We start from the raw sequence: 24,963 nt of genomic DNA on the forward strand, positions 1-24,963 counted from the left end.
GTAACTTATCCCCATGTCCCATACTGAAAGAGCAAAAGAGGAAGTGTAATCCACTATGGCTGGGCTCTCTGGGCATCATTATCTCGTTGTTGGCACCGTGAGCTCTCACTTTGTAGTGCTGAGGACCACAGCATTAGTGAGAGTTCAGCATTGAGACAGCTCGGGGAGAGAGAGAGAGAGAGAGAGAGAGAGCTCGGAGAGTTCAGGATACGGGTCGTCTCAAAATCCTCCAGCCTCGGCAGCCGCACAGCCGGCTAATTGATGGCAATTGCACGGCAGTTTTGCTGTGGTTTTCTTAACACCGCCCTTCTGGCAGCCAAACAAAGTTTTACTTGATAGGGTTTCAACCTCTCTCTGCTGTGCGGACTGCAAAAACTAATAAGCAAAAATGGACTTTCAAGGTCTTGTCGTATTTGAGAGCTTTTCAAGATCTTGGAGCGAGTCTGCAGGGATGGTTCGGGGTAAAATGAAGGTGTTGGGGTGTGATGCGAGTCATGGCTTGAGTGACCTAGCCCAATGGGACGCTGTCCAAAGCCCATCCTCCTACACACATGCTAAACAGACTGACCTGGTCTCCATGATGAGGATAGCGCTAACTGGCAGCAGGGCTTCCCATCTAAACCACACATATGGAACGCATTTCTTTGTTATTATTAATAAAGAAAAAATTAATAATACACACTCGGGATGTTGCCAAAAGCAAGAAAAAAAAGACACATGCGGTGTATTATTTAAACAGAGGAAAACTTGAAACTGCTTGCTTGGAGAAGAACAAAAAAAAAAAAAAAGTTCATGCTTTTAGTCTGATTTTGATTTTACACCTGGTAGTGGCTAAAGTGATACTGATCTTTAGAAAATATCCAAAAGGGATAAACGGCACATTGAATTGAAAAGGTTTCTGCCATCTGTGTTTAAATGGGAGTGGGGCGGTTTTGAAGAAGAGTTAGGAGGGAATAAATCTTACCGAGAGGAAACGGAGTGCTATGAGGCCACGTTTCACATCTTTAAGCACAAATACCAAGAGCGAAAGAGAAGAAACAACTGTCGCGTCCGAATAGGACACTTAAAATCTCCTATAATGATGCACAATGTGAATAAGATAAAGCAAACACACTTTCTTTCAGCACTGTGAAAGCAAACCTTCAACAAAACCAAACCAGCTCCAGGTTTCACATGTTCTTCATCAATATTCAATTACATCAGTAGCATCAATCTATATCATCAATCCGTGTCACTCTGCACAAAGCGGCCTTCATCTCGCTTCTATCTCCACCCTCGGCTATTAAGGAGAAGAAAAATAGAAACCAACATTCTCTCTTCTCTTCTCCAACAACGCCTCTCCCTGTTGACTTTAGTCTCTTTTTAAGATGGCAAACACAAAGAGCAAGCTGAGGCAAGCTAATTAGCAACACTTAAAAAGGGATCTGGCTTCATTGTTTGCAGTCCCTCGCCCTCACCAGTTACCAGGGCAACAACTTTGAGAGTGGTGCTGTGCATATTTCTTTTGCTTTTTTCTTCGTCTTTTTGTTTCCCCTGGGGGTTCTCCATTTTTTGGAGCCTGGAGAGGGCCGTTGGGAGGACAGAGATGGAGAGCTGAGGGGTCTCTTAAGCCGAGTGCAGAGCGGGGGCTTCTGGGATGGCGTAAGGTTAGGCCTCTGCATTACATAGCACAATACAGAGTTCTAAGTGGGCATTGAAGGCAAGGAAATTGGGCTTAGTGAGTGCGTAAGTGTGCACGTGTATTCAGCTTGGTTAAAAGGAAAACTTCACCTGTATCAAAATCATATGACTATTTTTCTGTGGAACACAATTATTATTTTATTTTTTTTATTATTTTTTTTTAAATGGAAACATATTGTGACTGGGGTTCCAAAAAGCCATATGGCTCATTTACATACTTAAATTTATCATGTCACGTTTGATTTGGTTTTAGTCAACAACTTCAATTTCAGGCTACTGCAAACACAAATCTATTCTGTTTTTTTTTTCAGAAGTTTGGGATTGAAAAGTTAAAAAGTTGATAAGATTTATTTTTTTTATTTTTTTTATGTTTTTGAATCTCTTATTGCACCAAGGCTGCATTTATATGATCAAAAATACAGTAAAACGATATTTATTTGAGTCTTTTGGACTTTTATGGGGGGATTGGTCTTTTTTTGGGAGTGTGACAACTTGTGGTCACAAAATGCTTTCACTATGTGAAAAAAGCAGCTTGAAAATTCTTCAAAATATCTTATTTTGTGTTTTGTCTAAGAAAATAAAGTTATAGGGGTTTGACCCGACATGGTACATTGGTGACTTTTTTTTTCTTTTTTTTGAGGAATTGTTCCTTTAAGAAATTAAAAGCGGCACCAGTCCTTGACAATTTACTCTCTTTTTCTTCCTCATCTGTTGATTAGAGCTGATACAGCGAAAACACATGCCAATTAGTGTCACTTATGGCTGTTTCCTGACGTGGAGTCCAGTAGGAAGTGTACTAAGGCTAAAGAAGCCCTCCCTCTGCCTCACTAACTCTCCAAAACTGAAATTCCCTCCCTTGCCACCCTCCTCCTCCTGCCCCTCTTTCTCTCCATCCCTCTCTACTTCAACTATTACCTAAATCTCCCCCTCCCACTCCTCACAACTCTCTCCGAATCACTAAATCCATTCTCCTGCCCTATTTTTTTCCTGTCCCCATCCTTTTCCTTCCTTTTTCTCCTCTCCTCCCTCTCTCCCCAGTGGTTTGTCAATCAGCTCTGAGGGAGTTATACCTCCAAATGCCCACACATTAGTATCCAGCTGAGGATCTTTCATAATCGCCATGGTGACTAGAAGAAGGTCAATGCTTGATGTGCTTCAAGCACTGCCTATGAACTGCCCAGGCCGTGGAAATTACAGGCACAGAATAAAAGGTGGCTTTGTGGCACCACTTTAGACAGTGGGATGTAAGTGTTTGTTGGTGTGAATCTATTATGTTTGAGAATGTTCGCCAAAACAAGAGGCTAAATGAGGGCTTGTAAGTCAGAGGGCAAAATATGATGGAGAAAAATTAGGAATAAAACTGTTTTCTTGCTGCAGAAATTACACACTCCACCTTTACTAAACGTTACAATCTTTGTCAAATGATTATTTTTGTTTTGAAAAAAAATAAATAAATTAATAAACCGAATTAAAAAGCTTAATAAATGAATGAAAAATAAATAAACCAGAAACATTTTGTGACCAGGGGCTCCAAAAAAGCCATATGGCTCATTGACACATTTAAATTTGTCATGTCAAATTTTCAGTCAATAACAACTTCAATTTCAGACTACTCTGAACACAAATTTATTATCTATTTTCAGAACTCTTTTAAAAATGGATTAAATGAAATATGATGGAGAAAAATGATAAATACAATTTTACAGTGAAGTGTTTTTCTTGCTGTTAATTACACCTTTAATAAAGTTCACAACCTTGTAAATCAACAAAAATTAAAATGCTTAAAATATATACATTAAAAACAAATGCATTTATTAAAAACTAATTAAATGAATGATCAAAAAATAAACAAAAATAAACAAACAATTCATCCCTCCATCCATACATGTACTGCTCTGATTCTTTCTAACAACATGTTACCAGAAGTCATTTCACATCTTGTTGTTCTCGCAATTATTCCCATATGAGTTTGTGATTATTGTAAATGTGATCTGTGTTGGGTGACAGAACTACTGTGGTCTGGCTATATGTGTGGAACTGATCTGAGCCCAGCTGTGCTGGCAGTCCTTCTGAGATGCTCTGGATAGACAGACGCACTGGATAGACGCAGGAAGAAGCGACTGTGTGTTGCCACAACTGCTCCTAATGTCTCCATACACAGAGAGAGAGGCATACCAGCACACACACGTATGTAAATGCACACTAACGGCGGCCCTCTTTAGCCTTCTCAAAGGTTTCCCTGGAAAAGCCATAAATTAGTTTTATTACCCTCCCATAAATATGACATTCCCACATTCCAGAATTAGGACTCCACGTGTGAAAAAATCATTAGATGAAGAATATGAAATATCTCAGATCACATGTGAAATACATTACGCTTCATATGAACCTTTACTTTTAGAAATGTGCACGTGTAACCAATCCAAAACAATACATTTTTCGAGAGCAAAAACATTATCTAGGACCATTATCAAGATGAACCCACAAACACATTCCAAGTTCTTATTTCCTTCATTTCTGAGAGCATTGAGCTAACACAACAAAGCAAGTAAAGAAACGTCCTCTCAACTACTTTTTCTTACCCATGTAAGAAGCTCAAAGCCAGGCTAGCTTTTCAATTGTACAACAGGAACGTTGTACTCCAGCACGCCGGAGGTCTTTTTTTGGAATAGCTGCGGCATCTATTGAGGTCGTCTACAGATGCTAGGCAACTACCCTCCCTTAACGCCTCCCTCTAAAACCCCTTGCACCTCCATCACCACCAGCGTTTTGTGACCAAGCTTGACCTTTCTTCTTCACTGACCTCTGTACAATGAGACGGGCCACAATTAAAAGTGTGGAATGCTTTTAAGCGATGACACCTTTCAATGGGCTGAAAATGTTCGATTTACTGGATGTTATTAAGCTGGCTTCAGGCCTGGCCCCCATCACCTTGCATCCTAGTCCAAAAGGGATATGATCCCTGTATTTAAGACTCTCCCTCCCCTCCCTTTTTGTTCGTTAGACTTAAGCTGTTTCAGGGGAAGATGAGAAAGAGTGGCTCTGTACGTGTCAGTCGGCCCAAGGCACTGTGACCACTGACACGTTTGGCTGCAATTGGTCAAATGAGCTTCATTTCACACAGAGGACGTGATATGGCCATTACTGTCCGCCGAGTGCTGAACAGAAGGCCGTTCCCAACAGTAATGAGACGGGAGAGAGGCCAAACACCCTGACTGTCAAAGCGTCCAAACTTCCTATCTCACCATGCTTAGCATTTTACACGCAGAAACCCAATTAGAGCGTCTAGACTACCTCACGGGTACCTATGATCTGCCATCAGGACGGCCAACTCAATATGGCCTATCTGTCCAGACATCTGAGATCTATATGCCTTTATCCACTCTTTCCATCTGCGGCGTGGACAGTTTAATTAAAGCTACCATTACGACCAATTTGCAGAGTCCATTATGGCCTCTTAATGGGGGACGGTGCCAGAGAAAACAAAGAGTAAAGCAAACGTCACACGGAGACGGGTAATTCTGAGTTGTAATAACATAAAAAGTGGGGGTGGGTTATGATACAATGACCACAGGAAGAAAAACCATCAAGTGTCCCTCACTATATAGACCAAGGACAAGAGAAAACACAGAAATTGTTAGGAACACTTATGATCCAAATATAACCAGTCAACATTAGAAAAGTGTAAAACTACTTAAATTTTCAAAATCAACTAGTTGGTGGGTTGCCTGAGCATGTTGTTGACTTTTCGTAATCTGTATAAATGGGCTGGTTTTTATATAAAAACTGACAGGTGACCACTGTGACCCATTCCTAATCAAACCAAATCCTTTTCCAAAAGAGTCAAAGAAAGTCAAAGTGAGTGGAGAGTGAGAAGAGGAAGTGAGAGAGACGGTGAAATCATCTGCCATCTCCTGTCTGTAGGCCATCTGATCAAAAGAGCCAGAGCTTTACAACGATGTGGTCTCCATATGCACCAGCTCCAAACCATAACCAATGTTAAGCTGTCAATGTTTGTCTATTACTAAAGGAGGAATCTGGCTGCCTGTTTCTCTCTCTCTCTCTGGTGTGTTTCACATCTCCATTTTGTGCTACTCTTTCTTCACTCTCCACTAATTAGGGAAGCAGTTGCTTGTCTTCTCACTCTTCCTCATGAGAATTTAACCCAAAACTCAGAAGTGGTCAAAACTGATCTGAATTTATAAAGATTTTACAACATCTATACACACATAAAAAGATCCTAAAAGCATCCTATTTTATAAATCAGAGTTCGTCTTAAATTCAAGCGCTATGTAAAAAAGTGCATCAACTCCACCTACAGAACACATATAATAATATTAATGCATATTGTGATTGTTTATTAAATTGTAATGATAAATAGACAATGTTAGATTGTTTTAATTAATGGAATATATATACACAAGAGCAAAAAGTTTGTACGCATGCTCTTCAATTGGCTTACACAATATTTTCACTTTGCCTTTATAAATCCCACATGTAGGATAAAATCCACAGTATTTAGGATCAAATCCCTTTGTACGTGCGCTTTATAAATGAGACCCCTGATCCCTAGAAATTTAGACCCAATTATTGGCGTTCTGAACCTCTTTATCGTCCACCAGGTAAAAAACGTATGTCCAATTGCTCATATCTATATCAATGGTGTCACTCATAGCAGGATGAGTTGTGAAGAAGAACTTTAAGGGTAATTGGTTCTCTTGATACTAAACCACATACTAGTAGCCAAAAGACGGGCCACATGGTGCTTCAAGAGAGCTGGTCTGGACCAGACAATGTTTTTAACCTGCTACGTACCATTTGGGGCACATTCAATCTAAACGGTTGCTTTGAAGCGAAACCACAGGTCTACTGTATCCCTAAAGAGAGCGAGAGAGAGATAAGACCACCCTATTAAAGAAAGCAAGGTGCAGCAGAGGGGTCTGTCAGGGCCACATCCCCATGCCCAGGCCGAAGTAGCTCTAGACTGGCTGTGGAGCGGGACCATTTGAAGTGAAGAACACTCTAGGGATTGAAAAACAGAAAACCCTTGGTTGGATTCCTGGCTTTGTGCAACAAGAGGATGAAATTCTATAAGGACTCCACTAGTGTGCACTCTTGTTTTTTTTTCTCTACCTCTCCTGTCTTCCTTTTTTTTCTACAAAGCAAAGGGTTTTGCTGGTCTTGGGGTTGTGAAGCAGACAAGGAACATTCCTCAGGGGGGCCCAGGCGCCCTTTCTTGACACATCTCAGCGTTGCACTTTCTCTCCCCCCCTCCCTCCATCCATCCCTCCCTCCCTCAGTTCCCTCTCTCCAACCACTTCAGCCCCACTTTCCCCCTTCCCTCTCAACTCTTTTCTCTTACCCTCTCTGACTCGGCTACTTCGTATCTGTCCGTACCCACAATCCCCTCCTCTCCCGAGATGCCTGCCTCCGTTTCTCTGACTCAAACTCATCCCGGTGCTCTCTTTCGCTACTTCGCCATCTCACCCTCCCTCTGCTCGCATTCTCCATCACTCTGCTGGGCTTCTGTTTGTTTGGTAAAGACTGTTGAGTCTTTGACGTCTGCAGATGCCTGTGATTTCTCCCAGGCTCCCGAGGGGCCCAGGGAGAGAGTGCTTTGTGCTCTGACAACACGGGTCTGCAAAGAGGGAGCTGGGACTGTTTTTCTGCTCCAACGCTTCTTGGCAGGGTGTTTAACCAGTATCGCTGCACTGTGCCGCTTCCAGGTGAAAGATTTGGGCTTGAAGGAAGAGACTAGACTAGACAAACAGAATAAACAGTGAAACAGAAGTGCATTCACTTAGGTTAAGGGGATGTTTTTTAATGTGCATTTTAATTAAAAAGTGTACAGCTTTGGTCAACTCATTGCATGCACCATTTATGATTATTTACTGTGTTTTTTTTTTTACTTTTGCAAATATTTAATTATATATTTTATTTTAAAATGATTATTTCTAATTTTAAGCTTTTATTCAAAAAAAATATTATTAATTATTGTGTTTTTAAGCTTTTAAACAAAATTAATAAAATGTTATTGCATAATTGTATTTTTATTTAAGCTAAATAATGTTTAATTCTTTTGTATATTTCTTATGTAATTATTATATCTCTTTAATTTACAACTTTTCTGTTTGCGTCTCTATACATTTAATATAATACATTTAAATGAATACAACCTCGTGTACCTGTACAATGACAAAGAGCATGACTCGACTTAGTTTGACATCTATCAATAAGTCGATAAATTTACACAACATTTCAGTGAACGGGGCTTTTGGAAGAATTCCTGAAACATCTCATTCTCTTTCAATAATTCCCTCAATTTCTGCTGGGCATCATAGTGACCCGCTCCATAAAAAAAAAAAAAAAAAAGAGGATAGCAGAGCAAGACATTAAAACTTGATAAATGACTTTTTAGGAGGTTCTGCCATGATAACACTTTACTGCTTGCTTTGCCATTTTCAGAGCCTTCCTCATTAAAGTCATTTGGCTTCAAGGCCAAACGCTCCATTCATTTAAAATCAAATGAGGGAACTTGATGAACTAATTCATTCATCAGATTCTTATGAACAATGGCTATCTGAGATAGAATAAAGGAGGCAGATTTCTATGGCACTGCCACCCATGTCATAAAGGGCGCATTGCATCGCTCTCTAGCACAAAACTTGCATCTCGTTTGAAGAATAAGAAAAAGAGGGGTGAAGAAATGAGAAGAATATTCGGGATCTCTCCATGGACAAAGATTTTAGGACATGGAGGGAATGTCATTCAGTGAAACTTAAACATTTCAAAGTCACGATTTTAATTTGGTCTAAAAAACGAAATGCTGAAAACATCCAGTCACAAAGTCTATTCATTGTATCTGAATGTTGATTCTGAATAAAATAAAGTGACTATAGAGGTGAAAAAAAAGTGAATAAAAACATTTAAGCACTAGTAAATTCCCACATTTAATGATGACTGGAGGTCAAACAGACGCCCTGGGGACAGTATATGTTTTTTTTTCTCTGTAGAGCGACTCAGATAACACCAAAGTATGTTTAAATGTTTAGAATTGCTACTGGAAGATGAGCAGGTGTGTGGAGCCTCACTCCATAAGGCTGAAGGCCATGTAGAAATAAAGTACACCTACACATTAACACTGACACAGACATGTACACACACACTTATGCCAGCAACCACATAAAATCATTATTAGACAGTGGCTTACAGCTTTTATACCACTGAAGATCTCTGTGTGACATATTTTATACGTACATCAAGTGAAACTTGAATTGTTCTAGAATGATTGTTTGAAAACCAAAAATTCAACCTATAACATTGACTAAATTAACTGCTACTGTTCTGACATGCCAAAGAGCCAGCTATTAATATAATGTAGTTACATTTTTAAAGTCACATTTATGAGAAAATAAGTAACAATTGTGAGATAAAGCAATTGTGAGATATAAAGTCACATTGTGAGGCATGAAATCGCAATTGTGAGATATAGTTGCAAAATATAAGAAACAAAGTCGTGATTATGACAAATTCACAAATCCTCAAACAAGACTATAGAGACTCTCAAATGGCAGTTTAAAACTAGACAAAAGCTTTGCTTTTCTTCTGACCTGCAAACTGTGACATAATTATCCTAGAGTTATAGTTATGCTGTCACAGCTTAGTATACATATGAATTATGAAAACCGTGATGTAAAATGCTTTGGACGTTACTTTTACAAGGAGCTACTGCTGCCACCAAAGACCAAAAGTATGGGTCAGTGTGGCAGAAGAGAAAGAGTGGGGAAGGAAAATAAAGAGGGACAGAAAGGAAGGAAAGGAAGAAGAGAGAAAGAGTGTGGCATTGAGGCCACGGCGGCCGTATGTTTGACATTGGAAATGGTTTAGAGCAGAAGGAACTGGCAATTTCTATCTCTAATTAAAGGCTTTGGCTCACATGACCATGTACAGGTGCACCAACACCAGAATGCAGAGCCATGAAGAAAGGCCTCCTTGTGTGTGGTGAGGCTATGCTCGCTCAGCGGGAGTCTCCACACACACACACACACACACACACACACACACACACACAGGATGCAGCTAAGGAGTGCAAACATTCACATTCATTACCTTCACTACAATTTCAAGCCCTTATTTCAACTGTCAGAAATAAAACTATGCAAAGTAGTTATTTTACAAGTTCTTTCCCTCTCACTTCCTGTTCTGCTTCTCGTGCCCTCTTCTCTCAAAACGACTCTCACTTCATTGCTATTTTTTGTTTTTTTTTACTTATGGCTATTTGAGAGCAACTATAATGGTCAGACAGACTACTAAGACAGCTATTTTTATATTCATTTTCAACTCCAGAAATCACAAGATCTCAGATCATAGGAAAAAATGTTCATGTATACGAGTAAATACTATACTGTTAAACTGTTAATTCAAGGCCTTAGTCTTTTTTTTTTTATTAAGATTTATAACATTTAAAAAAAATAAATAATATAAATTATAAAAAATATTTAATTTAAATTACAAATGTTACGTGGGGTTGTTTAACCCTCTGATGCCTGAATTTTAAAATTCATCAAACAAAAATAATTTGTTTTGAGATACAATTTTATAATTTAATAGAAAAACAAAAGTGTCCATTCAAAAAAGGAGAATTGTAATTATTCCAGAGGTTCACCTTGGTGCTTCACTTTCGTTAAATGCATGTTCTCATTTAAAAAAAAAAAACACTTTATAAAGAGGATGGCCATACAGAATTATGGGTAAAGGTCAAAGTTGATCACTCACTGTGATTTGGATGTAACACCACACTTAAATGGCTTGAATTTAAAAATGGCTTTTAAAAAGATCTCTCCATTTATAGTGGACACCAAGATCAGAGGGTTAATAAAGACCAAAAAGAGAGGATATTAGTTTCAGTCTTTGCATTTACACACCAAATCAATCCAGATATTTAAATAATATGGTTTAACAGATCCCACTTTCTTTTAGTAACAGTTCATCAATATTACATTAAGACATACTAGGATCTGTTAACAGGCGTGCAGTGCAGCCTGTGTCATTGATAACAAGGTTGAGGGGTCCTGTTACCCTCTGTGTCTGTAATGCATTTAGGGAAGAGTGTGAACAGAAAAAGAGAGTTTCAGCCAAGAGAGTCCGGGAAGTGAGGAAATTCCAACTGACAAACTGGATATGGAAGACACTGACGCATAGGCCAAAGAGCAAAAACAGCACAAGCCTCTACACGCTGACGTGTCACTGCATAAAACAGTTTATTGTGACTCAGGCTAGGCTGACACTACTGCTAAGACTGGACCTCAAGTGTGAGGAATTCAGTCAAGTCGGCATCATCTATTCTACAGGAACGAATGAAATCGCCAAGTGCAGTTCTGGATGACTGCATGGAAATATGAAGCCTGAGGACCAGATTTGGTTAAAAGATTAGTTCACCCAAAAATGAAATCACTGACTCATTCTCATGTCTCTCTAAACCTGTGCAACTTACTTTCTTACTATAAACACAAAAGGAGAAATTTTCGCTCTTTTGCATGAAACTTCCAAGTATAACAGGACACAAAAACAATAAAATCATCTTAAAGTGCCCCAATTAATCTAAGAGCGGCTGTGGAAAAACAGTCTGTTACGCTGCTTGATATTGCAAACTGGTATTTGTTATATTATTTCTATTATCGTAATCATGCTTGTTTTTAGTAGTTTGACCATGTACTGCAATTTGTTATCATTCTAGTCATTTACGTATAGCAGATTTTGAATTGGAAATCCACATTGCAAAAATAAGGTAGATATTTCAAATCTTCAGAAGTCATACAATAGCTTTGTGTGAGACATGGGCTGCTACAAATGGATCAATGATTCGGGATTTGGAACAACGTGATCAACGAACAAATCATTTTGTGAACTTGATTAACTGAAAAGTGAATCTGATAGCTAGAAAAAATTTGCTTGGCAATCATGTAGTAATTTTTTTTGTGTACTTTATTTAAAAAAATACATTAAGCATGAAATTCCTATATAGTAAACAATGCCTTGAATATTCACATTCTATGATGTTTTTAATGTCTGAATTAATATAATTATTAATAAATAAATTTTAATCATAATGGAAAAAAAAACAACTACATAAACAGGATGAGATTCCTGAATAGAAAATTAAATATTGAAATCCTGAATAGTTTGGCAAGGCAAGTTCCGTATGTAAAATATCATATGGTGCAACCTTCTAAAATTATATTTGTTAAAATAATAACTTGTGATGTTTGCAATAAATAAATAAAGTTGGATTTTTTTTTAAATCACCTTTTGTGTTCCACAGAAGAACTATAGAGGTTTGACGATGAGAATGAGCAATTGTCAGCATTTCCGTACTGAGGTGAATTATCTCTTTATATTTTTATAGTTCCCATCAAATGACTAAAAAGTGATAAGCTATAATACTATACACCACACAATCAACTCTTTGAGGTTTTAAAAACAACGTAATGCAATTTGCTTCATATATCTGCTTGTTTGTACGTTGCGCAAGACATGGGAATTGCACAAGAAACAACTAACAGCTCAACACGCTTCCTGAAAGTCAGGGTAGAAAACTTAGGGTCTTTTGCACACGAACACACACACACACACCTGCTGCTGTTGAAGGTGCAGTAAATCCACAGGGCTGATCTCCCCATTGGTGTCACAGTTGGACCCGCCTTCTCTTCCTCCGCCATCTGATTGGCTGCTTAGGCTGCTGACTCCATTTTGACTGGAGGGTGTAGTTCGAATGGTCTCAGTTGCTGATTCTACCATCATCACGTGGCACCTTGCAGAAAAAAAGAAAGAAAAGAAAAACATATTGAGTGACCATCAGGCATTGTTAGAAGTCCTAGGAAGCATGCTAAGATCTAGGCAGTGTTTTATCACAAAAGCAAATATACACACTAATCAATAGCACAGATTCACAAATCAACCACATCAGAAAGTGTTTATCTGCAGAAGAAATACAGTGCCACAGCTGCTAACCTTGATAAGAACATAATAAACAAGTGCACCATACATCTATTCGGATATACCTAAAGAACCACCTGAGCCTCTGAACAGCCAATGGCAGCCAAGGACACAAACGCAGAGGAAGGCGCAACGAAGGTCTGCCTGAAGAGATACTTGTGTCAAACTAAAATGGCATTGTGCCATGAAAGAGTGACATGCTTTTCTCTTTTCCCAAAGGTTACAACACAGTGCACCAGGTCTGATTGAAGGACATTCGTCTTTGACAGAGAGTGTTGATGCATCCACAAGAGTGACAAAGAGGCCCTTTCAATTAGAAAACATCTGCTCTAAAGAAACACCAACCTTTCGTGCATCTTATTATCAGCGGTACAAAAACACAAGCAACTTCCATTTAGTATCTTTAAAAGGTAAAGTGAGTGATAGAAGAAATAAGGCTTCAAATGAGTGAATGATTGCTCCATGTTGATTTTTATGTTTTTATCTTATTGCTTTTGTAAGCAGGTCAAATAGCCAAGGTTAAATAAAGCAAACAAATTTAGTAAAAACAAGTTAAATGTACTGCGTGTTCCACGTATCATATGGTTTTGGAATATATACAGTAGTCAACATTTTAAGTGGATCAATAAAGTTCATCAAAGTTGCCCTAAGACAAGAACGGGTAGTGTTCAAAATTCATGTATAACTTTGATGAAAGGTTTTGATCCACTTCAAATGGTGACTACTGAATATATTCCAAAACCATATGAAACATGGAACACACATAGTACATTTAACTTATTTTTACTAAATTTGCTTGCTTTATTTAACCTTGGCCATTTGACCTGCTTAGAAAAGCAATAAGATAAAAACATAAAAATCATCAACATGGAGCATTGTGATTGCTGTGGGAATGGTACTATCTACACATGCAGTACGTGCTGTACAGTAAAGCTCGCCACAACAACAGCTGAAGACCACTAAGACAGCGATATAGAAGACTCTTTACCAGCTTCCACACCCAGATCTACTGTACATTGGGACGTTTTGGAAACTCGAGGGTGCTTTTATGGGTCCAACAAGTTCACAGTTGGAATCACTTAAATGCACCTGGTTGAGGAGTTGTATACTTCATTCAAAGCTGTCAACTGCGGCAGTCAAGCGAAACTCGCATGACTGAAGAGGATGCAGGCATGTCTTGTTTCATGGGGGACGCAAACCAAAGATGTGGGTAGTTTTATTGCCTATGGAGCCAAGAGGAACCACGTGTGGTTAATTTACATCAACCCAGACCATCTCAGACTATATCACTCAGATGTGACATGTAGGGGACAATACCAAAACCCCAACAACAGCTTTCAAAACCCACGTCGTCAACTTTTCATCATGACTAACCCCTTCATAATTTCATGCAAGAAACCCATTGTTTGAGAGATGCGAGACTTGTTGCATCGGAGAGCTTGAAGGAACGAGCAGCTGCTGAGCGAGTGCATCACTGCCATATTAACCAGCCCGAGGTGTAAGCAAGCATGAAGCCTTGTCATATCCCGTAATGGGTGTATATTGCCGCTATAATGGAAGGTCGTAAATAAAGCAGCCCAATAAATCTGCACAGGGAACCTTTGATTACGGCTGTGAGACAGAAGTTTGCAGCGTCTTGTAATTGTTTTTGGCAGGCTCATCTGAGCCGCCAATGTTGAGGCTTGCCGCATCATGTTTAGCCCCCGAAGCCCTTCTGGCTGAACTTTGACCTGTGAGAACAGAGGAAAATGCATTTTTCTTCTACGGGGGAGTGAGGGATACAGAAAGGGTGGGCGTTCTTCAGATCGAAGAGATAAAATGTGCATTTGGGGGAGGGCAATGCACAAAAAAAAGGAACGTTTGCCTTTTAATTGGGACGGAAGAGAAATGGGACCAAACTTGCCTTTGCTTCAGGGACAAAAACACACTTAAAAAAAAAAAAAAAAAAAAAAAAAAAACAGCTCGCAACAGATAAAACTAAAATCCCAGGACCAGCGTCTTCGCGGCATGGTAACGCAATGCACTGGCTATGCACTGAGGTTTTCTCTTTTTTATGTTCTAATATCAGCAGATTTTCTTTGGCACTTACAAGAAAGGGTGGAGGGGGTGGTGATTCATTCTCTATCCTGTTTCTGCAAGTACTGAGACTGCAACAAGGGATCATGGGAACTTCTGTGACTGCCTGTTAAGAGCTGTTTATATTGCTGATGCTGAGAGTTGCTAAGGTAAGAGAGCAACGCGGGGATAAACACGTCCCTGAATTCCGATTCGGCTCCAGAAGTGCACATTAGCAGTAAAAAGTGAAAGCTGCTGATTTTTTTCCCCTCATCCATATTAAAAAGGAAGTAACGCAAAAACAAACAAGGCCAGGAAACGAAGAGATGGCGAAACGAACCAGTTTGTCTCATTCGTGACCAAAATCCAAGCAAAAAATTGCCAAGCAAAAAATCCCATCCTCCCTAGAGCAAAGATTCTCCTTTCTCCCTCTCTCTTCTCCGTCTACCCCCGAGGCAGCTGCAGTTCCGTTCCTGTGCTCAGGGTCGGAGTCGGCGGCTGGCACGGGAACAGAGGATTCCGAGAGAGCAGGGTTGAAAAGACGCCGTCTGAGCCAGGTAGGCCAAGGGGCGGAGGTCTCCTGGGTAAATCTCATACAGGTGGGCCGTCACTTCACACCCTCTCAAAAAATAGCAAGCCCAGCGGGGACTAAAAGCTTCCAGTACTCCGACAGGGTCAGAGGTGAAAGGTAGATTGTCTTTTCCCAGCTCGCTTTTTTTTATTGTTTAGGGAACACAGTTTGCTAAAGACGTCAACGGTATTAACAAAGACAAAGCATCAGGTGTTCCTGCCTAAATGAACTTGACAGCCGTTTATACTTTCCATGCAACAAAAGCAGATGAGTCAATGACATATAAGAGTGTAACACTTTACAAAATTAAAATCAAAAGTTGTATTTATTAACATTAACTAACGTTAACAAAGATTAACAAACACAGTAACAAATGTATTGCTCATAGTTAGTTCATATTAGTTAATACATTAATGTTAACAAATGAAACCTTATTGTAAAGTGTTACTGAGTGTCCATGAAAAGGAAAGGGAAAAATCTAGTTTAAAACACATAGTTCTTTAAAAAAAAGTAAAAGACTTGTGTAAAAAGTATAATAAAATATTTCCTTACACCTTGAATACATACAGATCTTAATCATTAAATCAAAAACACTAAATATATTTTTATATATATTTATTACGTTTTGGGGACCCACACCACGTATTATTTTACTAAAGGTCTAAATTTTCATTCATAAATTAAAAACATGTGTATTGAATAAAATTGTGATGTATTTTTGTAGATCTTAATCATAATTTCCCAAAAAGTTTAAATATTTTAAGTTAACAAATATCAATAATTATGAATTCATGAAATACCATTAAGTTTTTAAGGAGCTACACCAATATTTTACAATCTCAATATAAAAAAGCGAAATTAATTTTAAATCATAAATTAAAAACTTGCATATTGAATAACACTTTAATGTTTTTTTGTTTTTTTAAGATAAAAAAAGTAGTAAACCTAGTAATACATATTTTTGAAGTCAATCTGTAAACATCCAAATGATGACAAGGCTCAGTGCATGAAGCACAGATTCACTGAAGTGGATCTCAATGTACCTCTGAACCTGAATACCTGCTTTTACAGTCTTTCATGGCCCGGTTGGCGTGCCGAGAGCTTTGAAGAGGATTGAGGCTGTCAGATCCAGCCGGCTGATCCCAGATCAGCACATCTGCAGCCCCCAGACTGCGGATTGGGCTCATCGTTCCGGTCCGACTCCAAAACACAAGCCCCACTAATGCCTTCTGAATTCAGTACTTCCAGCCTGGATCATTTCACCAGAATGAAGATGGTAAACGGCCAGCACCATGTTGAGATGGTCCGTACAGCGCCAGCTAATGGAATCAGTCTTTATTATTTCAGATGAAAATGAGTATATTTCAAATCCTTCACATAAAAGCTTATTACTGGCCTCTAAAACATTGAAAGCTCTATAACGGATAATTGACTGTGATACCTGAAATTTCATTTTACACATGTTTTGCTTTTTTCCCTCTTGTTTAGTTCTCAGTGAAAGAAAATATGGCAACATTAAACCGGGCTAAAGATTTTCCTTTGCAGTGAAAAGGACTGTTTAAGAAGCAATAGTTGAAATAATGCAAGGATTCAAGCCGTAACTCTCTTGGCAATGCCGACAGACTGGTTTAAATTTGCAACTTCAGCTCTCCGGCACACACCAGAGCTCCATTTAACTACAAAGAGCATTACCCAGATCTAAAAAGAAAATAAAACGGACGTAATACAAGATGACAACTTTGACAATATTTATAAAAATGGAATACCGCTTTATTCTGCCAGTCCTTTCCCACTTTTTTTTATCACCGACTCATTCATTTACTCCATCTTTCCTGTCCTCCTCTCTATATAGGAACTCTTCAAGGCACATGCGGAACCGTTTCGCATTTTTCAGCAGGGCTGTTAGCTTTATTTGTCTTCCTTTGCACCTGTGGAAGAGCTCTTTCTGCACGTTACGCACACGCCAGCACACACAGACACCAGTCTCAGTAGTTTTTCAGCAGGTAACCAGATTAATAACTCTTTATCATGTTAAGCCTTATACAGGTCTATTTATATAAATCCCACAAAGGCTGTTTCTAGAGCCTTGCATCAGCTCGCAGGAATGCTCTTATTAATAAAACAAAGAAGCAGCCAACATGATTAGTGGAGACAGCCACAGTTGTGCCAGCACATCTCATGTCTTCTCCCTCAGGCTACTGAAACAACAGTCCCGCAGAGAAGCGAATGCTTCGTCAGGAGAGCGCCGCCTCTGTTTGTCACCAAATATGATTGAGCAACACAAAGTCCACCTGAGCACACGTAACAACTTGCTCTGTTCCAAAATCTAATGAGCTGCCTATAAAAGGAACATTTTATGACACCATAGGTTCAACACAAGGCTTGTTTTTAACTACGCAGTTTACTTGGATACCTCATTTTGGCCCGTAATGCCATTACGACCAGCTAATGCAGCTCAAACAGTAGAGCATAGTCGCATTACAGAGAATGCACAAACTAATAAATAAATACCTTTTAAAAATGTAAAAAAAATAAATACATAAAATAAAATTGAAATATATAATAAAATTAAATTAAAAAATACCTTGAATGCAAGAAAGTTGCTCATGAAATATGAAGCTCAGTGGGGAAAAATCTGGTGAAAAAAATTCAGATGAAGTGAAAAGTGTTTATTATTTTTTGTTCAGTTCAGAGAAGTGCATATAAAAATGATTTTAAACACTAAAACAAAAAAAACTAAACTTAAAAAAAAAAAAATTTAATGCAATGCAATGCAAGTTCCTTTGAACAAGAGTCAAATGCATTAAAAGTATGGCTCAGGTGAAAAAAAAAAAATCCAAGATGGCAGAGAAGTTAAATAACATTTATTATAAAAACTACTAAAATGTATATTTCATTCAATACTGAAAAGTGTCTATTAAAAAGTGTAAGTGTAATTAAAAATACTTTATTTTTACACGCAGTATAAAAGTATCTCACTGGTAGCTTAGCAAAATGCTAAGTGTGTTTCAAATCAGCAGTTGCATAGCAGCCAATGTAAGCAGTTGGGAGCAGGGTAGCTCACTAGGTTTTGAAACTAAGATACTTTTACAAGGAAAAGGTACATCCAGACTCTACAAAATATGGGTTAAAACTCAATTCAAGCCTGAAAAAAAAAAGAAAAAAAAAAAGAAGCTGTTTCTGAAGCAAACACGCGTTCATTGTGTTTATTTATTTGCCTCATCAGGAAGAACTGCTCTCGGGACACAAACATTCAGGAACGCGGTCTACGGAAGGATAGGGTGTATTTGTGTTAGCAACTCCAACTGCTAGCCCATGGGGCAGAGGGCAGGTGTGTGTGTGTGTGTCCCAGTGGTTAGAACACACAGCTTGCGGCTCTTCCTCTAGATTTGTCTTCCCTAGACGTATGGTTGGTGGTGGTGGTGGTGGTGGTGGTGAGAGGGAGGGGGGCAGGTATGACTACATCAACTAAAAGGCCGGGCCCAGGGGAAGTCTGTCACTGTCTGCCGTGAAGACAGATAGCAGGAAGACCCAGGGCTGAGAGAGAGCGTGAGAGTGAGAGAGATGTAGTGAGCAGGGTACCTAAAGTAAGTCCCCACAAGAAAGGTTCAGAAACAAATAAGTGTTCTTGATAGAATAATAAAGGAAAGTCTGAATTGCTGTGTCTCTTAGCAGTTTTAACCTTGGCCCAGCACCGGCCACTTCAAAGGGATCAACTACCCGCTCCTCCCGAGGGGTACGGCGCACTGGAATATCCTGACAGTAAAGAAGAGACCCTCGTTTGAAGACTGCTTAGCCGAGCACTTATGCATTCCCTTTTTATGAGCGAAGCTGTTCTCCACTCCACTCCAGCGCGGTTTCTCTCCGTGGAAGTGGCACACTGCTCCACTTGGCATTATGACAGAATCCCTTCACGTTGCCACCCACTTACACACTCATTCAGCCCCAGGCCTTTAAATTCAACATGAAATGGCGTCCGCAAACCATTTTACTGACGTAATGTGACATTTTGGAGTGAAACAGGATATTTAATGAGAAAACAATGGTTGAAACTTTTTTTTTTTTTACTTACATTTATTCTTTTTATTATTATATTATCCACCAGGAATCGATTGAATCTTGAAAAGAGGGCAATTTATACCAAAATGGGGTGAAAAACAACCCAAATCTCATGAGAAACGTTGCATTTTCATACAAATTAGTAACTAGGATTATTATTGATGACTACAATTAAAACTAAAATGATTAAAAACATGTTAATTGCAATATAGTTAAACAAAAAAATATATCAGATGAAAAAAAAAAATGTTATAAATTAGAAATGCTTGCAACCAACTAAAATCATTTTAAGGTGAAGCACTAAAATAAGTGACTGGCAATAGATTAAAAAAAAATAAAGAAATGAAACTGAAACAAACAAAAAAAAGTAATGAAAAAAAAAAATAATGTTTAGAAAATAAGTTAAAAATAAGATAAGGTAACTAACAGCCGAAAAGTAAAGTTGTAAAGCCAAATGTTTTCTTTGCAATAACATGCACTAAGGAATTATGTACAATAAAACCAGGAACATGTACAGTATTAATAAAGTAAAAATGGTTTTAACTTTTTCATGTTGACTTTAAAGGAATCAGTGTTACCTCCTGATTGACCAGACTGATTAAACATGGTTACCTGGATCAATCCCAGGAAAAGGACACACTTAGGCAAAATACACACATCCCAGCTGCTTCAATTGCTCCAAGCAGATCCCTGCAATTAGTGTACTGCACATCTTCTAGGATAAAAGATATCTTCTAAATACCAGGTAATCAAATACATACAAAGTCTCTGTAAACTCATAATTGCCCTGTAAAGATGCACTTGTTTGTGTTTTGCCCTCGTTCTCAGATCTTGAGGAAAGATGGTGCTTTTGTACAGCATATGAGCTACAGATCCAGTTGAACTCAACAGCCTCCTCTTGTGATCGCATGGAACAGTTCCAGCCTGTACAGGTGCGATAGATAGACTTTATCTGCTCATTTCTTGGCCTCAAACAAAAATTAACATCTAAAAGAAACATTTGTGTGCATGTGCATTCTAGCCATGCTGATTTAAATAGCAGTGAAGGTAAACATTTGCAATGGTTGCTGGTTTATTGGGGACTAGACTGCTTTTACTGTCACAACCGAAACCCTTAGCTCTTATTACAAAAAGCTTAGGACCACCAATGTCCAAAAATAACCAATTCATTTCCCTACGGCACAGGCTGAGACAAGGGGCACAGAAATAAATGGGAGCGTGGAAAAAGAAAATGAAATGAACGGAATGATCTGCGTTCATGAGGCTAATGTCACAACTTTGATCTTGTGATAATTTTCAGCGGGCTTCAGAGTTGGTGTCCTAATTTCAAACTCAGTTGTGTTTTTTTTAGCTGAGGTTTTCCTTTTTCCCTTCAGTCTAAACTATGGCAGATGACAATTAAGGAATTGCTTACCCGCTGACTGTCTCAAAAATCAGAGGCACTTAAAGGACAATTCAATTATCAAGGACATGCCGATATGAAAGTAAAGTAAGAAAGATTCTCACGGGGGAAAGAAAACGAGGCCAAATAAAACAGAGGAGACAATCAGAAAAAAAGAAAGAAAAAAAAAAAAAAGCATGTGGGGGAGGCAATTAGATTCATAAAATATCTAATGTACCATATGGCGATCTGATGTGTTGCGCACCTGATGTAGAAGGAGGCAAAGTCCTGTTTGTCGAGCCCATAAAGATTAGCTTTAATCAGGTGGGTTTCGTTGCATTCGGTAAACACCACCAGCATTCCCGACCGATGAGATCGCTTCTGTGTGTCTGTGTGACGGGGCAAACATTTACTCCCCCTGACACTACTACTACCCTCTGCCTTTTTCTTTTTGGCCAAAAGTAAGTGATTTTCCATCCTGCCCTTGATGTTTAAGAGACTGGAGATTTCTATACGAGGCCTCCTCACCATCAGATCATGGCAAATATTTGGAATAGGTGCTGGGCTTTCACAAACGGCCCATTTGTCAGCCAATGAACACACACATTTTCATCCACTTAAACCAGTGATTCCCAACCAGGGGTACGAGTATGCGGGGCTACGCAAAATAGGCATGCTAGGAATGATGTTAATCGCCCCAACATCACCCCAGCCTGGCGCATTGGTCACTGCAAATGTGTCCATTTACAATGTGATTTTTCAGCATTGAGTATATGGTAGCCAATCACAGGCATGTCTGTTGAAAGTAATGGCCAATCAGAGGTGTTTAAAATGCCTCAAAACACTGAAGGAGTTTCTGTTAAGTGCTAGTTTAAGTCCTACATGCTCACAAACCTAACAACAAACCAAATGTAATGCATTGCAAATTAAGAGATTTATTGTGCACTTTAGTCATTTTCATTGATTAAAATGGGAGTTTTCGTAAGTGTGCCGAAATCAGTGAACTTACGCTGAACTGACTGACAGCTTCAGTGATTATAAAGGGAGCACTCTTCTGTGTAATTCATTCTCAATTTGAATTAAAGTTATTGTTTTTCATGACACTTTGTGACTTTTTTCTACTTCACACAAAAAAAGTACTTTTTTTTTTCTTTTTTTTTTTTAAACATAGCGGTTTTATAATGTCTAAATATAAATTCAAAAGCAAAACGTGGGGGGGGGGGAAACTATATTAGGGAGTGGAAATGGCTAATATTAGCAAATACGTGCTCCCCTGCCTACTGGTTATAGTGGCAATTACATGTCTTTATTTTTTTAAATAAAAGTGTTTGTTTTCCATCAAATGTTGGATTTATTCATTTAAACTGTATTTTATCCTTTTTTTTTGTTTTTTTTTACCAACATCATTCTTGATTCTTTAGTGTCGATGAAAGAGTACTTCAGATAGATGGAATGAACGACAGACAGACAGATATCTGTAGGGATCATGTATTGTGTGGGTGGCTCTTTATAGGGAGAGGTTGGCAGGGGCCTGTGGGTCATGTTAATATGTGGTTATTTTCCTGTGATCATCAAAATTAATAAAGCCATTTCTCATTTCCTACAATGGTTTAAGAGGCTAGTGATGGGGCAAGGGCCATCTCAAAAACGTCTGAGGCACTAATATCCAAAATTTTATTTAACATGGTGGAACAGAGGTGGAACGTTATGGCTTTGATGAACAAGCAATCCAACAACTGCCTAAATGCACCCGGATGCAAAATCTGCTTTATGAACATGACCTTCATTTGCAAGATAAAGTTTAAATGAACAGCATCTGAGATTACAGTGAGAGAGGGAAGATGGTGGCAGAGTTTGAGAGTTAGCTGATCTAGATTAAGCAAAGAAAAGACAGTGGGAACAGGAAAATCTGGAGTGAAACCACTTCATGTTTTTGCTCCATGCCAACTCAACAAAGTAAGGATGCCTCACCACTGACAGCATGGAACAGACAGAAGAAGAAAAGTGGAATAAAATTTCAATAAACGGCAACCAATCAGAATATCAAATCACTAATTATACATTAAAAATTGTTTAACAATTTAATAGTTTTAGCAAAAAGAAACTGTCTGTTGGTCATTTAACTATACTCACAATATTAAAAAACAATTAAAGGTTAAAATTAAACTGACTTTTCCACACACACACAAAAAAAATTATGAAAATGACCGGTCTGAAATACGACTAACTTAAAACTTTAAACGAGGCGGTGGGGCAAAGTGATGTTTTAATAAGTTCAAAGTGGACATGATATAATTTTATACATGTGCTTTCATGACTGGCACTCTGGATTTCTGAGTTAATTAATTGATTGGATCAGAGTGGGTATAATCAAATAAAATTTTATAACTCCATAATAAAAAAACAACACTTTAGAAGGAGGCATGTGGAAAAATGATAGCATGTCCTTTTTTCAAATTAATTGAATTTTAGCACTTCTGAACTTGATCCAAGGCATCTCATAAGCAATAACTCCACACCATCTTGAAAATGGCTCCATGACTAAAGACATTCAAACACATACACACTTTTTTTTTGGTCCCTTGATTTCTGGGGAAAAACCACCACTGTTTATAACTAGTAACCGAGAGCGTTCAATGGCCAGACATTTCCGTGTTTTATTCTCCAGTAGTTGCACTGCCTAATAAAGTTCTCACCAAGAGTAAAAGCTAAAATATTAATTCCATCTTCAGCAGTGCTGATTGCATTAAAAAACGTCTGTTTTATTATTTAGCACAGAAAGGAAAATCTTTGTTAAAGTGACTTGAATGCAAATTGATATCACTAGAACGAACAGTAGAAAAGCATTACTAATTTGATCATAATAATATCAACAGAATAATTCATAATGTAATATAAATAAATTAGAGAGGTAATTCGTTTGAAAATGGATGCCTTCAATTAATGTCTCAGCCCCCCAACCAAAAAAAAAAAAAAAAAAGTGCACATACTGTACACCCGTTTCATAGACAAGAACATTAATTGCTTAACTGTAGTCATTGTTATGAGGTGTCAGAACCCGTGTAGAATCAGGGAGGAAACTAAACATGCAGAGTTCGCTTTAATATTACATAAATTTGTCACTGCATTTATTCAATATTCATGAATTATGCTTGTTCTCACTAACTTGTCTTTATATCCAGCGTGAAGTGTTTTTTCCGCTATGAAAACAGCAGCTCGTGTCCCGATTCAATTTCAGCGAAGATGATTTTAAAATCAGTACGTGACACGTCGCCTTTTCACCTTGTTCATTTTCCGTTCCTCTCTACGGAACAAGAGTAGCTGCCTTTGTGTCATTATCAGCCTTATTACACGTCATTAAAATACTGGAAGAAAATTCCAGAAGAAATATACACGCTACACCAGGGCAGTCGCTTTCTCTCTCTCTCTCTCTCTCTCTCTCTCTCTCTCTCTCTCTCGTGTCACACTTTTGGGGGTGAGCATGCGTGTGTGTGCGAGAGCGCAGAAGTGACAAAAAAAGAACAATATAATTGGAGAAATGTACGCAGTAATAATAGGTATTCAGAAAATGATAATTCATATTAAACAGGGTGCATAAAGTCAGCCTCATTTGCATGTTTTAGATTATATGCATTTCAAAAGTAATTTCCGCAGGGCATATGAATGACATTAATTCCCAAGTGGTTTCTGCTATAGACCTCAAACTATCAAACACTCAAACATTTAAAAGATGAAAAAAAGAGTACTGCCACATTTGCGAGGGGAGATTTCAAGGTTAAAGTATTTGAATGCATGTTTTAAAGTTCTGTCTAGGTTGTTTAAAGTTGTTCCTAGCCTAGTTTAAAGTTCACTAAGCTGTGTTTGGAACAAAACCATCATGAGACTATACTATTAAATTCAGCACATATATTTGTAAAATTGATGGATGGATGATTCTTAGAACATTTGACAAATACAACTCTATAATTATTTCATTAACTTAATAAATTCATTGCTAACTACAATATAAACACTATGCCATATACTACGTTGTCAGTTAACCTAAAATGTGCTAACATGTGGTAACTGCTAAATGAAAAAGATTATTTAATATGGCTCAATCAAACTGACTACATTAGGTTAAAGCATTAAAATCATTTTTCAAGTGTCAGATCAGGTAGAACACATTTTCACGTCTTACAGTGTAAGAGTCAAATATGTAATTTCAATAACCTAAATTATA

At 38.2% G+C, this 24,963-nt stretch overlaps 1 protein-coding gene across 4 annotated transcripts in view; it reads right to left on the bottom strand.

The window, feature by feature from the left end:
• Nucleotides 1–24,963, bottom strand: part of foxp4 (forkhead box P4) — a 126,503-nt gene that overhangs the window by 71,129 nt on the left and 30,411 nt on the right. For all 4 annotated transcript variants that reach the window (XM_084100111.1, XM_084100112.1, XM_084100110.1 and 1 more), the window contains exon 2: nt 12,313–12,490. In XM_084100111.1, coding sequence (XP_083956237.1) covers nt 12,313–12,480 — 168 coding nt within the window. In that variant the 5' untranslated portion in view covers nt 12,481–12,490. The remainder of the gene's footprint in view (nt 1–12,312; nt 12,491–24,963) is intronic.

The sequence above is a fragment of the Abramis brama genome (assembly GCF_963993115.1).
Source record: "Abramis brama genome assembly, chromosome: 23".
Classification (NCBI taxonomy): domain Eukaryota; kingdom Metazoa; phylum Chordata; class Actinopteri; order Cypriniformes; family Leuciscidae; genus Abramis; species Abramis brama.